The sequence below is a fragment of the Xiphophorus maculatus genome, chromosome 14 (assembly GCF_002775205.1).
Source record: "Xiphophorus maculatus strain JP 163 A chromosome 14, X_maculatus-5.0-male, whole genome shotgun sequence".
NCBI classification, from domain to species: Eukaryota; Metazoa; Chordata; class Actinopteri; order Cyprinodontiformes; family Poeciliidae; genus Xiphophorus; species Xiphophorus maculatus.
The window spans coordinates 13,572,687-13,589,249 of NC_036456.1; the positions used below are offsets into that span (position 1 = coordinate 13,572,687).

General features: G+C 45.5%; 2 protein-coding genes across 2 annotated transcripts; both read right to left on the reverse strand.

Annotated features, from left to right (window-relative positions):
* Positions 1-406: 406 nt before the first annotated feature.
* LOC111611246 (uncharacterized protein PB18E9.04c-like) lies at positions 407-4,085 on the reverse strand. The gene is made up of 7 exons (XM_023347139.1): positions 3,172-4,085; positions 2,991-3,055; positions 2,711-2,904; positions 2,271-2,617; positions 1,335-1,396; positions 1,108-1,256; positions 407-987 (listed from the first exon to the last, which is right to left on the reverse strand). The coding sequence occupies exons 1-7, from the start codon at positions 3,355-3,357 to the stop codon at positions 899-901; spliced, it is 1,092 nt and encodes a 363-aa protein (XP_023202907.1). The 5' UTR covers positions 3,358-4,085; the 3' UTR covers positions 407-898.
* Positions 4,086-6,278: 2,193 nt separating this feature from the next.
* On the reverse strand, positions 6,279-12,810 carry LOC111611080 (mucin-2-like; the record flags this gene model as incomplete). The annotated part of the gene is made up of 3 exons (XM_023346706.1): positions 6,279-6,310; positions 6,870-7,035; positions 12,283-12,810. Coding segments are annotated over 3 exons (726 nt in total), but the record flags the coding sequence as incomplete, so codon positions are not given.
* Between the last annotated feature and the right edge of the window lie 3,753 nt (positions 12,811-16,563).

Sequence of the window (16,563 nt, forward strand, 5' to 3'; positions counted from 1 at the left end):
AAAAAAATCTCAATATAGAGGCTACACGTAGTTGTCCTGTTCTGTTTTAAGTTTAAATATGAATAATTTCCCTTCATAATGTAATAGTTCTGTTTAGCCTTGGAGGTTGTTTTTTTTGTTCCATTAAATTTGCTTTAATTTTTATAATCTGTTTAATAAACTTTTGTTACTTTTAACTGTGTCATTAAATACATATATGTTAAATGCTGATTATGTTTTAGAAACAGATTAAAGACTTCTTCAATCCCCCGGTTGAATTTCAACCCCAAGCGCTCTGCAATCTGGAGCTTCACATAATGTATAAAATGAAGATTTTTCTTTTTTTTCATTTTTTGCTATGTGCCCCCATAAAAAAAATTATGGCCCCACCTTGGACACTCTGATAAATTTAGTCTAGGACCAACGCTGTATCTTATAATTTATATTTATTATATTGATATCTATACAGGAAAAAATAAGCAAAATACTTTCAGAATACTGAATACAGAATATTTTTGTGATAAATACAAGTAAAAGAAAAAGAAAAACTAGACAATCATACAGGACATTGATCAGACAGTCTTACAATATTCATTGAGAGAGAAATCTTAAGGATTACATAAACAGTCTCTGACCTAAATAATCCTTAATTACCTTCATGTTACCTTTCACAGATTATAAATTATATTACTTTACCATAATAATTAAATTTACATAAATAAATAAGAAAGAACTGATATGAACAAACTTAAAGAGCCTGACAATTCAAATAAACATATTCACTGTAATACAGTATCAAGTTTCAATAAATGCTTTTAAAGTTTTAAAGTGTCATGAGTAAATTTTTAGAATGTCCTTCTTCACACCAGTAAGAATTGACATTTTCCAGCACATCTTCCTCTGGAAACCAGCAGAGACGTTATTGCTGGTTTGAAAGAAGCCATGACAACAAGACCAAGCTGAGTGCAGTGATGAGGCTGATGTTGTGGCTTACTCCACTTGATACCTCTGCAAGTGAGAAAAAGAAGACGCATGACCTTATTTGAAAAAAACCCCTCCTCTGTTATATACCAGATTTTGTATCATTGCAATGCTAACTTATTTTTATTTGAATGTAATTTAGCTTACGTATGTCATCCACAAGAATAGAAGCAGTTTCGATGTTGAAGTCTGTGACGATCAAAGCTGCTTTCAGCAAAACCTCTGAAATTTGAATGTTGCTAGGTACAAACGCTGCTGAAAATTTAAGGTCCATGTTGTTGATAATTGATCCGTTGCTAAAAATTAAAAAAAAATATCAGTTAATTTGTCCAAATTTATATTTAACAATGTTTAAAATTGTCTGCAAATCATACCTGAATGAAGTTACAGTGAAGTCGCGTAAAGTAGAAAACGTTCGCTGGAAGAGAGGTTCAAGCTGCAGGAAGACAAAGAAAATATTGTTCTGTAAATTAAAGTTGTAATTTTTTTTATATCTCACTCATCCAAATCCTGAAATTACATCAAATATAATTTTTTCCTATGTTAGTTTAGGCAAAAAAAAACAATCATGATAAACCTTTTGTGTATGTGTTGTATTTCAGTGATATTAGATATTACTAACTTTTGCTAAAGGAAAGTGTGAATTCATTAAGTGAAGAAACATTGTTTTAACCAATTTTTGTCCTGCATGTTACAAAGTGTGTTTCTTAAACCCACCTGATTTAAATAAATAATTAACTGACAAGGTTCTACAGAAGCTGGTTAAAGGTTAATTATATAACTAAACAATTTGAATCATAATTTGATATTTTAAAAGTGCCATCAGACTATATAACAAAGATTATATTTACCCTGGACTTATTTATAGATTCAGATATATCCATACAAGCATACATATTTGTTTTTGTTTCTTTTTTTCTTTTAAATTACTCATAATTTCACACTTATGCATGTATTTTTAATTTTTATATCACGTATGGTTATATTTATATTTACCAGTATTTGACACTTTAGATGGGAGTAGCTTGTTAACAAATAAACAACTTCCCTTTCAGGATCCGGAAAGTATATTCTAATTTTAAATCAGGGAATAAATCTACACCATACAGGCCAAGGTGTAGATTTTTTTTCTAACAACCCTTGCCCTCCTGTGGTATAGAACATAGTTTCTTTTATTCAATTTTCATTTTCTGAATACAAAATAATTTAGACAGCTTTATGGTTCTGTCTCACAGCAAATATCAACTTGAAAGTGTTGTTTATTAAAGCTCTTTTACAAATATTTTACTATAAGCTGAAATAAGACTTACATTTGACTTTAAAAGTGCAGCTCGATTTTTAAATGCGGCAGATGATGGGTTCAGCAAATCAGTGGTGAAGGTCTCGCCCAGAGACCTAAAAGTCACTTTCCTTGTGACTGTTGCCTCCACAGTTGGAGTTGTTTTGGTTGTTGGTTTAACTGTAGTAGATGGAGTTGTGGTGTTGGTTGTTGGTTTAACTGTAGTAGATGGAGTTGTGCTGTTGGTTGTTGGATTAACTGCAGTAGATGGAGTTGTGGTGTTGGTTGTTGGATTAACTGCAGTAGTTGCAGTTGAGTTTGGAGAGATGGTAGTATCTGTAGAATTTGTAGTGGGCGGTGTGGTTGGCAAAGGTGTGCCTGCCAGAAAAAGAAAAGAAAAAAGACAATGCTGCTTAAATAAAAATTTACATTGCTCTGGTTCTGTGTAGTGTTAGACCACGATTTACTTACGTATTATTTGGACAGAACCAGGTGAAAATGGAACATCCATGATAGTGTTGTTATTAGACGTATCTATAGCATCTGATAACGTTTTTTGTACTTCTTCGTTCCTTGGGAGTTCCACAAGTGGCGTGGTTTGGTTAAACTCCACCCCAACTTCTACTTCTGTGACATTCATTCGAATTCGGGATGTTACAGAAACTCTGCAATATAAACACAAAATATAAACAAGTTTAGGAAAACATATATTCATTTTGTTATTTTAAAAATATATATATATTAAGCTTACCTAAATGAAATGACATAACTACGGACGAAGAGGGCTCCAAAAGCTTTTCTGTAGAGCATGTCATACTGTAGGACAAAAGATTAAGTACAATGATAAGAATATTGTATAACTGAATATTTTAATATTTCAATTGAATGTCTGACAATATGACCATAATGATATATTTTACTATGGCACTTACTACTGCAACAATCCTCTTTGCGAGATCCTTAAATTTTTGGGTGTTATTATCTTTGAGATCTTCATCAAATGGTTCGTAAACAACCACTCCAACATAAAAAACTGGAGCAGGAGGTCCATTTGTAGTAGTTGCATTAGTAGCCGGAATTGTTTGATAAGCTGTGGTTTGGTTATGAGTAGATGACATTAAGGTTGGCTTAGCTGATAGTGTCGAAGGAGCTGTGGTGGGAGATGAAACTGTCGTGTTTGATGGAATTGTTGCGGTCAGGGAAGGTGTGGCTGTTAAAGGAAGAACTGTGGAAGTAATTAGAGCAGGTGTAGTTGCTGCTGGAGCAGCAGAAGTGTTGGTTGAAACATTTGTGGTTCTGATCGGGGCATTTGTGGCTATATTTGGGGCAGCTGTGAATGTGTTAGGAGACACTGTGGTCTCTGTAACAGAAGTTTGACTTGTAACTGTAGCAGCTGTTATTACTGATGAAGGTGATATTGTTGAAGGAAAAATCGAGGATGTGGATGAAGTTGATATGGATGTAGCTGGAGAAGTTTTGGTAGTGGCTGTTGCAATAATTCTAGTGGATTGGGCAATCGTAGTTGTGGGTGGAGCTGCTGTGGGTTGCAGATTTGTAGTTATGGTTGAGCCAGCTGTAATTGGGATGCTTGGAGTAGAGCTTGTTATTGTTGGCGCAACGGATGTGGATGTGGATGTAGCAGTTATGGTGGTGATTGGGGCAGCTGTTGTTGGAGTCTCTGATGTTGTGGTTGGAGCTGCTGTGGTTGTTGTCAGAGCTACTGTGGTTGTGGTTGGAGCAGCTGTTGTTGTGGACAGAGCTACTGTGGTTGTGGTTGGAGAAACTGTTGAGGTTGCAGCAGCTATGGTTGAGGTTGGAGCTCCTGTTGTTGTGGTTGGTGTCCCTGTTGTTGTGGTTGGAGCTACTGTGGTTGTGGTTGGAGCTTCTGTTGTTGTGGTTGGAGCAACTGTGGTTGTGGTTGGAGCAACTGATGTTGTGGTCGGAGCTGCTGTGGTTGTGGTTGGAGAAACTGTTGAGGTTTCAGCAGCTGTGGTTGAGGTTGGAGCTCCTGTTGTTGTGGTTGGTGTCCCTGTTGTTGTGGTTGGAGCTACTGTGGTTGTGGTTGGAGCTTCTGTTGTTGTGGTTGGAGCAACTGTGGTTGTGGTTGGAGCAACTGTGGTTGTGGTTGGAGCAACTGTGGTTGTGGTTGGAACTGCTGTGATTGTTGTTGGAGCAGCTGTGGTTTTGGTTGGAGCTGCTGTGGTTGTGGTTGGTGTCCCTGTTGTTGTGGTTGGAGCTACTGTAGTTGTGGTTTGAGCTTCTGTAATTATGGTTGGAGCAGCTGTGGTTGTGGTTGGAACTGCTGTGGTTGTGGTTGAAGGAACTGTTGTTGTAGTTGGAGCTTTTGTTGTTGTGGTTGGAGCCACTGTGGTTGTGGTTGGTGCAGCTGTTGTGGTTGAAGGAACTGTTGTTGTGGTTGGTGTCTCTGTTTTTGTGGTTGGAGAAGCTGTGGTTGTTGTGGGAGCAGCTGTGGCTGTGGTTGGAGCTGCTGTTGTTGTGGTCGGTGTCTCTGTTGTTGTGGTTGGAGCTTCTGGTGCTGTGGTTGGAGAAGCTGTGGTTGTTGTTGGAGCAGCTATGGTTGTGGTTGGAGTTGCTGTTTTTGTCGTTGGAGCTACAGTTGTTGTTGATGGAGCAAATGTTGTTGTGGTCGGAGCAGCTGTAGTTGTGGTTGGTGTCTCTGCTGTTGTGGTTGGAGCTACTGTGGTTGTGGTTGGTGTTCCTGTTGTTGTGGTTGGAGATACTGTGGTTGTGGTTGGAGCTTCTGTTGTTGTGGTTGGAGCAACTGTGGTTGTGGTTGGAACTGCTGCGGTAGTGGTTGGAGAAGCTGTTGTTCTTGTTGGAGCAGCTGTGGTTGTGGTTGGAGTTGCTGTGGTTGTGGTTGGTGCAGCTGTTGTGGTTGAAGGAACTGTTGTTGTGGTCGGTGTCTCTGTTGTTGTGGTTGGAGCAGCTGTGGTTGTGGTTGGAGCTTCAGTTGTTGTGGTTGGAGAAGCTGTTTTGGTTTCAGTAGGTGTGGTTGAGGTTGGAGCTGCTGTTGTTGTGGTTGGTGTCCCTGTTGTTGTGGTTGGAGCTACTGTGGTTGTGGTTGGAGCTTCTGTTGTTGTGGTTGGAGCAACTGTGGTTGTGGTTGGAACTGCTGTGGTTGTGGTTGGTGCAGCTCTTGTGGTTGAAGGAATTGTTGTGGTTGGAGCAGCTGTGGTTTTGGTTGGAGCTGCTGTGGTTGTGGTTGGTGCAGCTGTTGTGGTTGAAGGAACTGTTGTGGTTGGAGCACCTGTGGTAGTGGTTGGAGAAGCTGTGGTTCCTGTTGGAGCAGCTGTTGTGGTTGAAGGAACTGTTGTTGTGGTGGGAGCCGCTGTGGTTGTGGTTGGAGAAGCTGTGGTTGTTGTTGGAGCAGCTGTGGTTGTGGATGGAGTTGCTGTGGTTGTGGTTGGAGCAGCTGTTGTTGTGGTTGGAGCAACTGTTGTGGTTGTGGATGGAGCAGCTGTGGTTGTGGTTGGAGAAGCTGTGGTTGTGGTTGGAGTTGCTGTTGTCGTTGGAGCTACAGTTGTTGTGAATGGAGCAAATGTTGTGGTCGGAGCGAGTGTAGATGTGGTTGGAGCCTCAGTTGTTGTGGTTGTAGAAGCAGTTTTGGTTTCAGCAGCTGTGGTTGAGGTTGGAGCTGCTGTTGTTGTGGTTGGTGTCCCTGTTGTTGTGGTTGGAGCGACTGTAACTATGATTGGAGCAGCTGTGGTTGTGTTTGGTGCAGCTGTTATGGTTGAAGGAATTGTTGTGGTTGGAGAAGCTGTGGTTGTTGTTGGAGCAGCTGTGGTTTTGGTTGGAGCTGCTGTTGTTGTGGTTTTAGCTGCTGTTGTGGTTGGAGCAACTGTGATTGTGGTTGGAGCACCAGTGGTTGTGGTTGGTGCAGCTGTTGTGGTTGAAGGAATTGTTGTTGTGGTTGGAGAAGCTGTTGTTGTGGTTGGTGTCTCTGTTGTGGTTGGAGCAACTGTTGTTGTTGTCGGAGCTACTGTTGTTTTGGTTGGAGCAACTGTTGTTGTCGTCGGAGCTACTGTTGTTGTGGTTGGAACAACTGTAGTTCTGGTCGGAGCTACTGTAGTTGTGGTTGGAGCTACTGTAGTTGTGGTTGGAGCTGCTGTGGTTGTTGTTGGTGCAGCCGTTGTAGTTGAAGGAATTGTTGTTGTGGATGGAGCTTCTGTTGTTGTGGTTGGAGCAGCTGTGGTTGTGGTTGGAGCTGCTGTGGTTGTGGTTGGTGCAGCTGTGGTTGTGGTTGGAGTTGCGGTGGTTGTGGTTGGAGAAACTGTTGTGGTTGCAGCCGCTGTGGTTGTGGTTGGAGCTGCTGTTATTGTGGTTGGAGCAGCTGTAGTTGTGGTTGGAGCTGCTGTGGTTGTGGTTGGTGCAGCTGTTTTGGTTGGAGCAGCTGTGGTTGTGGTTGGAGCTTCTGTTGTTGTGGTTGGAGCAGCTGTGGTTGTGGTTGGAGCTGCTGTGGTTGTGGTTGGTGCAGTTGTGGTTGTGGTTGGAGTTGCTGTGGTTGTGGTTGGTGCAGCTGTTGTTGTGGTTGGAGCTGCTGTTGTTGTGGTTGGTGCAGCTGTTGTGGTTGAAGGAATTGTTGTGGTTGGAGCAGCTGTGGTTGTGGTTGGAGAAGCTGTTGTGGTTGAAGGAATTGTTGTGGTTGGAGCAGCTGTGGTTGTGGTTGTTGTCTCTGTTTTTGGACCTTCTGTAGATGTGCTTGGGGCTTCAGTTGTGGTTGCAGCAGCTGTGGTTGTGGTTGGAGCTGCTGTGGTTGTGGTTGGTGAAGCTGTTGTGGTTGAAGGAATTGTTGTGGTGGTTGGAGAAGCTGTTGTTTTGGTTGGTGTCTCTGTTGAGGTTGGAGAAACTGTTGTTGTCGTCGGAGCTTCTGTTGTTGTGGCTGGAGCAGCTGTGTTTGTGGTTGACGAAGTTGTGGTTGTGGATGGAGCTGCTGTTGTTGTGGTTCTTGTCTCTGTTGTTGTTGGTGCAGCCGTTGTAGTTGAAGAAATTGTTGTTGTGGTTGGAGGAGCTGTGGTTGTGGTTGGAGCTGCTGTGGTTGTGGTTGGTGCAGCTGTTGTGGTCGAAGGAGCTGTTGTGGATGGAGCAGCTGTAGTTGTGGTTGGAGGTTCTGTTGTTGTCGTCGGAGCTACTTTAGATGTTGTTGGAGCTTTTGTTATTGTGGATGGAGCAGCTGTGGTTGTAGTTGGAGCTGCTGTGGTTGTGGTTGGTGCAGCTGTTGTGGTTGGAGCAGCTGTGGTTGTGGTTGGAGACGCTGTTGTAGTAGTTGGAGCTGCTGTGGTTGTGGTTGGTACAGCTGTTGTGGTTGAAGGAATTGTTGTGGTAAGAGCTGCTGTGGTTGTGGTTGGTTTCTCTGTTGAGGTTGGAGCAACTGTTGTTGTCGTCGGAGCTACTGTTCTTGTGGCTGGAGCAGCTGTGGTTGTGGATGGAGCTGCTGTTGTTGTGGTTGGTGTCTCTGTTGTTGTGGTTAGAGCTTCTGTTTTTGTGGTTGGAACTTCTGTTGTTGTGGTTGGAGCAGCTGTGGTTGTGCTTGGAGCAGCAGTCGTTGTGGTTTTTGCCTCTGTTGTGGATGGAGCTTCTGTTGTTGTGGTTGGAGCAGCTCTGGTTGTGGTTGGAGCTGTTGTGGTTATGGTTGGAGCAGCTGTTGATGTGGTTGGAGAAGCTGTGGTTGTGGTTGGTGTTTCTGTTGTTGTGGTTGGACCTACTGTAGTTGTGGTTGGAGCAACTGTAGTTGTGGTCGGAGCTACTGTAGTTGTGGTTGGACCTACTGTAGTTGGGGTTGGAGCTGCTGTGGTTGCTGTTGGTGCAGCCGATGTAGTTGAAGGAATTGTTGTTGTGGATGGAGCTTCTGTTGTTGTGGTTGGAGCAAATGTGGTTGTGGTTGGAGCTGCTGTGCTTGTGGTTGGTGCAGCTGTGGTTGTGGTTGGAGTTGCGGTGGTTGTTGTTGGAGCAGCTGTGGTTGTGGTTGGAGTTGCTGTGGTTGTCGTTGGTGCAGCTGTGGTTTTGGTTGGAGCTGCTGTTGTTGTGGTTGGTGCAGCTGTTGTGGTTGAAGGAATTGTTGTTGTGGTTGGAGCAGCTGTGGTTGTGGTTGGAGAAACTGTTGTGGTTGCAGCCACTGTACTTGTTGTTGGAGCTTCTGTTATTGTGGTTGGAGCAGCTGTAGTTGTGGTTGGAGCTGCTGTGGTTGTGGTTGGTGCAGCTGTTTTGGTTGGAGCAGCTGTGGTTGTGGTTGGAGCTTCTGTTGTTGTGGTTGGAGCAGCTGTGGTTGTGGTTGGAGCTGCTGTGGTTGTGGTTGGTGCAGTTGTGGTTGTGGTTGGAGTTGCTGTGGTTGTGGTTGGTGCAGCTGTTGTTGTGGTTGGAGCTGCTGTTGTTGTGGTTGGTGCAGCTGTTGTGGTTGAAGGAATTGTTGTGGTTGGAGCAGCTGTGGTTGTGGTTGGAGAAGCTGTTGTGGTTGGAGCTTCTGTTGTTGTGGTTGGAGAGGCTGTTGTGGCTGCAGCAGCTGTAGTTGTGGTTGGAGCTTTTGTGGTTGTGGTTGGAGACGCTGTTGTTGTGGTTATAGAAGCTGTTGTGGTTGAAGCAGCTGTGGTTGTGGTTGGAGGTGCTGTTGTTGTGGTTGGTATCTCTGTTGTGGTTGGAGCAACTGTTGTTGTCATCGTAGCTACTGTTGTTGTGGTTGGAGAAACTGTTGTGGTTGCAGCCGCTGTGGTTGTGGTTGGAGCTTCTGTTGTTGTGGTTGGTGTCTCTTTTGTTGTGGTTGGAGCTGCTGTGGTTGTGGTTGGTGCAGCTGTTGTGGTTGGAGCAGCTGTGGTTGTGGTTGGAGACGCTATTGTTGTGATTGGTGCAGCTGTTGTGGTTGAAGGAATTGTTGTTGTGGTTGGATCAGCTGTGGTTGTGGTTGGAGAAGCTGTTGTGGTTGGAGGTTCTGTGGTTGTGGTTAGTGCAGCTGTCGTGGTTGAAGGAATTGTTGTTGTGGTTGGTGTCCCTGTTGCTGTGGTTGGAGCTTCTGTGGTTGTGGTTGAAGATGCTGTTGTTGTGGTTGGAGAAGCTGTTGTGGTTGCAGCATCTGTGGTTGTGGTTGGAGCTGCTGTTGTTGTGGTTGGTGTCTCTGTTGTGGTTGGAGCAACTGTTGTTGTTGTCGGAGCTACTGTTGTGGTTGGAACAAATGCTGTTGTGGTCGGAGCTGCTGTGGTTGTGGTTGGAGAAACTGTTGTGGTTGCAGCCGCTGTGGTTGTGGTTGGAGCAGCTGTGGTTGTGCTTGGAGCAGCAGTCGTTGTGGTTTTTGCCTCTGTTGTGGATGGAGCTTCTGTTGTTGTGGTTGGAGCAGCTGTGGTTGTGGTTTGAGCTGTTGTGGTTATGGTTGGAGCAGCTGTTGATGTGGTTGGAGAAGCTGTGGTTGTGGTTGGTGTTTCTGTTGTTGTGGTTGGACCTACTGTAGTTGTGGTTGGGGCTTCTGCTGTTGTGGTTGGAGCAGCTGTGGTTGTGGTTGGAGCTGCTGTGGTTGTGGTTGGTGCAGCTGTTGTGGTTGAAGGAATTGTTGTTGTGGTTGGAGAAGCTGTTGTTGTGGTTGGGGTCTCTGTTGTGGTTGGAGCAACTGTGGTTGTCGTCAGAGCTACTGTTGTTGTGGTTGGAGCAACTGTAGTTGTGGTCGGAGCTACTGTAGTTGTGGTTGGACCTACTGTAGTTGGGGTTGGAGCTGCTGTGGTTGCTGTTGGGGCAGCCGATGTAGTTGAAGGAATTGTTGTTGTGGATGGAGCTTCTGTTGTTGTGGTTGGAGCAAATGTGGTTGTGGTTGGAGCTGCTGTGCTTGTGGTTGGTGCAGCTATGGTTGTGGTTGGAGTTGCGGTGGTTGTTGTTGGAGCAGCTGTGGTTGTGGTTGGAGTTGCTGTGGTTGTGGTTGGTGCAGCTGTGGTTTTGGATGGAGCTGCTGTTGTTGTGGTTGGTGCAGTTGTTGTGGTTGAAGGAATTGTTGTTGTGGTTGGAGCAGCTGTGGTTGTGGTTGGAGAAACTGTTGTGGTTGCAGCCACTGGGGTTGTGGTTGGAGCTGCTGTTGTTGTGGTTGGTGTCTCTGTTGTTATGGTTGGAGCAGCTGTGGTTGTGGTTGGAGTAGCTGTGGTTGTGCTTGGAGCTGCTGTGGTTGTGGTTGGTGCAGCTGTTGTGGTTGAAGGAATTGTTGTGGTTGGAGCAGCTGTGGTTGTGGTTGGAGAAGCTGTTGTGGTTGGAGCTTCTGTGGTTGTGGTTGGTGCAGCGGTTGTGGTTGAAGGAATTGTTGTTGTGGTTGGAGAAGCTGTTGTTGTGGTTGGTGTCTCTGTTGTGGTTGGAGCAACTGTTGTTGTCGTCGGAGCTACTGTTGTTGTGGTTGGAGCAACTTTAGTTGTGGTCGGAGCTACTGTAGTTGTGGTTGGAGCTGCTGTGGTTGTTGTTGGTGCAGCCGTTGTAGTTGAAGGAATTGTTGTTGTGGTTGGAGGAGCTGTGGTTGTGGTTGGAGCTGCTGTGGTTGTGGTTGGTGCAGCTGTTGTGGTTGAAGGAGCTTTTGTTGTGGTTGGTGCATCTGTTGTGGTTGGTGTCTCTGTTTTTGTGGTTGGAGGTTCTGTTGTTGTCGTCGGAGCTACTGTACTTGTTGTTGGAGCTTCTGTTATTGTGGTTGGAGCAGCTGTAGTTGTGGTTTTAGCTGCTGTGGTTGTGGTTGGTGCAGATGTTGTGGTTGGAGCAGCTGTGGTTGTGGTTGGAGCTTCTGTTGTTGTGGTTGGAGCAGCTGTGGTTGTGGTTGGAGCTGCTGTGGTTGTGGTTGGTGCAGTTGTGGTTGTGGTTGGAGTTGCTGTGGTTGTGGTTGGTGCAGCTGTTGTTGTGGTTGGAGCTGCTGTTGTTGTGGTTGGTGCAGCTGTTGTGGTTGAAGGAATTGTTGTGGTTGGAGCAGCTGTGGTTGTGGTTGGAGAAGCTGTTGTGGTTGGAGCTTCTGTTGTTGTGGTTGGAGAGGCTGTTGTGGCTGCAGCAGCTGTAGTTGTGGTTGGAGCTTTTGTGGTTGTGGTTGGAGACGCTGTTGTTGTGGTTATAGAAGCTGTTGTGGTTGAAGCAGCTGTGGTTGTGGTTGGAGGTGCTGTTGTTGTGGTTGGTATCTCTGTTGTGGTTGGAGCAACTGTTGTTGTCATCGGAGCTACTGTTGTTGTGGTTGGAGAAACTGTTGTGGTTGCAGCCGCTGTGGTTGTGGTTGGAGCTTCTGTTGTTGTGGTTGGTGTCTCTTTTGTTGTGGTTGGAGCTGCTGTGGTTGTGGTTGGTGCAGCTGTTGTGGTTGGAGCAGCTGTGGTTGTGGTTGGAGACGCTATTGTTGTGATTGGTGCAGCTGTGGTTGTGGTTGGAGAAGCTGTTGTGGTTGGAGGTTCTGTGGTTGTGGTTAGTGCAGCTGTTGTGGTTGAAGGAATTGTTGTTGTGGTTGGTGTCCCTGTTGCTGTGGTTGGAGCTTCTGTGGTTGTGGTTGAAGATGCTGTTGTTGTGGTTGGAGAAGCTGTTGTGGTTGCAGCATCTGTGGTTGTGGTTGGAGCTGCTGTTGTTGTGGTTGGTGTCTCTGTTGTGGTTGGAGCAACTGTTGTTGTTGTCGGAGCTACTGTTGTGGTTGGAACAAATGCTGTTGTGGTCAGAGCTGCTGTGGTTGTGGTTGGAGAAACTGTTGTGGTTGCAGCCGCTGTGGTTGTGGTTGGAGCAGCTGTGGTTGTGCTTGGAGCAGCAGTCGTTGTGGTTTTTGCCTCTGTTGTGGATGGAGCTTCTGTTGTTGTGGTTGGAGCAGCTGTGGTTGTGGTTTGAGCTGTTGTGGTTATGGTTGGAGCAGCTGTTGATGTGGTTGGAGAAGCTGTGGTTGTGGTTGGTGTTTCTGTTGTTGTGGTTGGACCTACTGTAGTTGTGGTTGGGGCTTCTGCTGTTGTGGTTGGAGCAGCTGTGGTTGTGGTTGGAGCTGCTGTGGTTGTGGTTGGTGCAGCTGTTGTGGTTGAAGGAATTGTTGTTGTGGTTGGAGAAGCTGTTGTTGTGGTTGGGGTCTCTGTTGTGGTTGGAGCAACTGTGGTTGTCGTCAGAGCTACTGTTGTTGTGGTTGGAGCAACTGTAGTTGTGGTCGGAGCTACTGTAGTTGTGGTTGGACCTACTGTAGTTGGGGTTGGAGCTGCTGTGGTTGCTGTTGGTGCAGCCGATGTAGTTGAAGGAATTGTTGTTGTGGATGGAGCTTCTGTTGTTGTGGTTGGAGCAAATGTGGTTGTGGTTGGAGCTGCTGTGCTTGTGGTTGGTGCAGCTGTGGTTGTGGTTGGAGTTGCGGTGGTTGTTGTTGGAGCAGCTGTGGTTGTGGTTGGAGTTGCTGTGGTTGTGGTTGGTGCAGCTGTGGTTTTGGATGGAGCTGCTGTTGTTGTGGTTGGTGCAGCTGTTGTGGTTGAAGGAATTGTTGTTGTGGTTGGAGCAGCTGTGGTTGTGGTTGGAGAAACTGTTGTGGTTGCAGCCACTGGGGTTGTGGTTGGAGCTGCTGTTGTTGTGGTTGGTGTCTCTGTTGTTATGGTTGGAGCAGCTGTGGTTGTGGTTGGAGTAGCTGTGGTTGTGCTTGGAGCTGCTGTGGTTGTGGTTGGTGCAGCTGTTGTGGTTGAAGGAATTGTTGTGGTTGGAGCAGCTGTGGTTGTGGTTGGAGAAGCTGTTGTGGTTGGAGCTTCTGTGGTTGTGGTTGGTGCAGCGGTTGTGGTTGAAGGAATTGTTGTTGTGGTTGGAGAAGCTGTTGTTGTGGTTGGTGTCTCTGTTGTGGTTGGAGCAACTGTTGTTGTCGTCGGAGCTACTGTTGTTGTGGTTGGAGCAACTTTAGTTGTGGTCGGAGCTACTGTAGTTGTGGTTGGAGCTGCTGTGGTTGTTGTTGGTGCAGCCGTTGTAGTTGAAGGAATTGTTGTTGTGGTTGGAGGAGCTGTGGTTGTGGTTGGAGCTGCTGTGGTTGTGGTTGGTGCAGCTGTTGTGGTTGAAGGAGCTTTTGTTGTGGTTGGTGCATCTGTTGTGGTTGGTGTCTCTGTTTTTGTGGTTGGAGGTTCTGTTGTTGTCGTCGGAGCTACTGTAGTTGTTGTTGGAGCTTCTGTTATTGTGGTTGGAGCAGCTGTAGTTGTGGTTGGAGCTGCTGTGGTTGTGGGTGGTGCAGCTGTTGTGGTTGGAGCAGCTGTGGTTGTGGTTGGAGCTTCTGTTGTTGTGGTTTGAGCAGCTGTGGTTGTGGTTGGAGCTGCTGTGGTTGTGGTTGGTGCAGCTGTGGTTGTGGTTGGAGTTGCTGTGGTTGTGGTTGGTGCAGCTGTTGTTGTGGTTGGAGCTGCTGTTGTTGTGGTTGGTGCAGCTGTTGTGGTTGAAGGAATTGTTGTGGTTGGAGCAGCTGTGGTTGTGGTTGGAGAAGCTGTTGTGGTTGGAGCTTCTGTTGTTGTGGTTGGAGAGGCTGTTGTGGCTGCAGCAGCTGTAGTTGTGGTTGGAGCTTTTGTGGTTGTGGTTGGAGACGCTGTTGTTGTGGTCATAGAAGCTGTTGTGGTTGAAGCAGCTGTGGTTGTGGTTGGAGGTGCTGTTGTTGTGGTTGGTGTCTCTGTTGTGGTTGGAGCAACTGTTGTTGTCATCGGAGCTACTGTTGTTGTGGTTGGAGAAACTGTTGTGGTTGCAGCCGCTGTGGTTGTGGTTGGAGCTTCTGTTGTTGTGGTTGGTGTCTCTGTTGTTGTGGTTGGAGCTGCTGTGGTTGTGGTTGGTGCAGCTGTTGTGGTTGGAGCAGCTGTGGTTGTGGTTGGAGCAACTGTTGTTGTCATCGGAGCTACTGTTGTTGTGGTTGGAGAAACTGTTGTGGTTGCAGCCGCTGTGGTTGTGGTTGGAGCTTCTGTTGTTGTGGTTGGTGTCTCTGTTGTTGTGGTTGGAGCTGCTGTGGTTGTGATTGGTGCAGCTGTTGTGGTTGAAGGAATTGTTGTTGTGGTTGGATCAGCTGTGGTTGTGGTTGGAGAAGCTGTTGTGGTTGGAGGTTCTGTGGTTGTGGTTTGTGCAGCTGTTGTGGTTGAAGGAATTGTTGTTGTGGTTGGTGTCCCTGTTGCTGTGGTTGGAGCTTCTGTGGTTGTGGTTGAAGATGCTGTTGTTGTGGTTGGAGAAGCTGTTGTGGTTGCAGCAGCTGTGGTTGTGGTTGGAGCTGCTGTTGTTGTGGTTGGTGTCTCTGTTGTGGTTGGAGCAACTGTTGTTGTTGTCGGAGCTACTGTTGTGGTTGGAACAAATGCTGTTGTGGTCGGAGCTGCTGTGGTTGTGGTTGGAGAAACTGTTGTGGTTGCAGCCGCTGTGGTTGTGGTTGGAGCTTCTGTTGTTGTGGTTGGTGTCTCTGTTATTGTGGTTGGAGCTGCTGTGGTTGTGGCTGGAGACACTATTGTTGTGGTTGGTGCAGCTGTTGTGGTTGAAGGAATTGTTGTTGTGGTTGGTGCAGCTGTTGTGGTTGAAGGAATTGTTGTTGTGGTTGGAGCTACTGTTGTTGTGGTCGGAGCAGCTGTAGTTGGGGGTGGTGTCCCTGTTGTTGTGGTTGGAGAAGCTGTTGTGGTTGCAGCAGCTGTAGTTGTGGTTGGAGCTTCTGTGGTTGTGGTTGAAGACGCTGTTGTTGTGGTTGGAGAAGCTGTTGTGGTTGCAGCAGCTGTGGTTGTGGTTGGAGCTGCTGTTTTTGTGGTTGGTGTCTCTGTTGTGGTTGGAGCAACTGTTGTGGTTGCAGCTGCTGTGGTTGTCGTTGGAGCTTCTGTTGTTGTGGATGGTGTCTCTGTAGTTGTGGTTGGTGTCCCTGTTGTTGTGGTTTGAGAATCTGTTGTGGTTGCAGCAGCTGTAGTTGTGGTTGGAGCAGCTGTGGTTGTGGTTAGAGACGCTATTGTTGTGGTTGGAGAAGCTGTTGTGGTTGGAGCTACTGTGGTTGTGGTTGGTGCAGCTGTTGTGGTTGGAGATGCTGTGGTTGTGGTTGGTGTCTCTGTTGTTGTGGTTGGAGCTGCTGTTGTTGTGGTTGGTGCAGCTGTTGTGGTTGAAGAAATTGTTGTTGTGGTTGGAGCAGCTGTGGTTGTGGTTGGAGAAGCTGTGGTTGTTGTTGGAGTTGCTGTTGTCGTCGGTGCTATTGTTGTTGTGGTTACCGTCTCTGTTGTTGTTGTTAGAGGTACTGTAGTTGTGGTTGGAGCTTCTGTTGGTGTGGTTGGTGTCTCTGTTGTGGTTGGAGAAGTTGTGGTTGTTGTTGGTGCAGCTGTTGTTGTTGTTAAAGGAACTGTGGTTGTAGTTTGATACGAGCATTAGTAAAGCAGTATTGCATCACTCAAAATTTCAGTAGTTTTGGTAATGCACAGATTTACATTTTTTATGGATGTTTTTTACTTTGCTTACCTAAGTCTCCAACAATAACCGATGACGCTTCCACCGAGAATTCAGTTATGTTTGGTGCCTCATTGATTAAAACATTTTCGATTGCTTGATTACTAGGAACATCTGTTGCTTGAAATTCGAGGTCCAGCGTGTTGATAACTGATCCTCTTCTGCAAATATAGAAAAATCAAAAACTCATTCATACAAAAAGCTCATTTAGAAGACGAAAATGTGTTTTTTTTTCTATTTCAGAACCTGAATGAGATGATAATCATTCCCAAGAATGACCTAAATGCTTGTTTGTAGAGGGGATGAAGCTGCAAAGAAATGATGTGAAATGAATTACTTGCTCTCTGTTTTACAATATTATAACTCAGAATTTGAAGTAGTAAAAACATAAATACACTACTTTTACAGGATAAAACAATACATTATCATGACTCATCTTACTTCAAAACATTGGGAAGGTATGTAATTAATACAATCACTTAAAATATTTGAGTGGTAGATCATTGTATTTTCTTATTACAATATTTTTTTTGGAAATAAAACTCAGTTCCAAATTTCCCTCATCTTTAAATAATGTTGTAATCCATCTAACAATTGTGTATATTTTTCTTGATAAAATAGGGTTCTGTTTCCTATCTGGATTCTAAAGCAGGATTTTATTGCTACAAGATAATAATGCGAGGACTACTGCTATACCATTGTAAGACAGTATAATTTTGTCTGATTTTTTAAAAAAAAACATAGAAAAAATTAAGATATCAAGAGAATAAAACTTACACGATTCCACAAAAGTTGGGATCGTTGGCTGAAAGAATCTGAAGAATTGATTTCAAGATTGTTGGTAAAGGTATCAGTAGGAGACCTAAAGTTCATCCGGCGGAAAACTCTCATCTCAGTTGTGCTAACGGTAGTTGCTGCTGTTGTAGAAATTGTTATAGATGCAGTTGTTGTTGGAGCAG

Coding starts and splice junctions, on each gene's coding strand:
- LOC111611246 (XM_023347139.1), bottom strand. CDS start 3,357: ATGTCATCTACTCATAACCAAACCACAGCTTATCAAACAATTCCGGCT. Junction 2,618..2,710: donor TGGTTCTGTCCAAATAATAC/GTAAGTAAATCG, acceptor TTTTTCTGGCAG/GCACACCTTTGCCAACCACA. Junction 1,257..1,334: donor TTCACTGTAACTTCATTCAG/GTATGATTTGCA, acceptor TTTAATTTTTAG/CAACGGATCAATTATCAACA.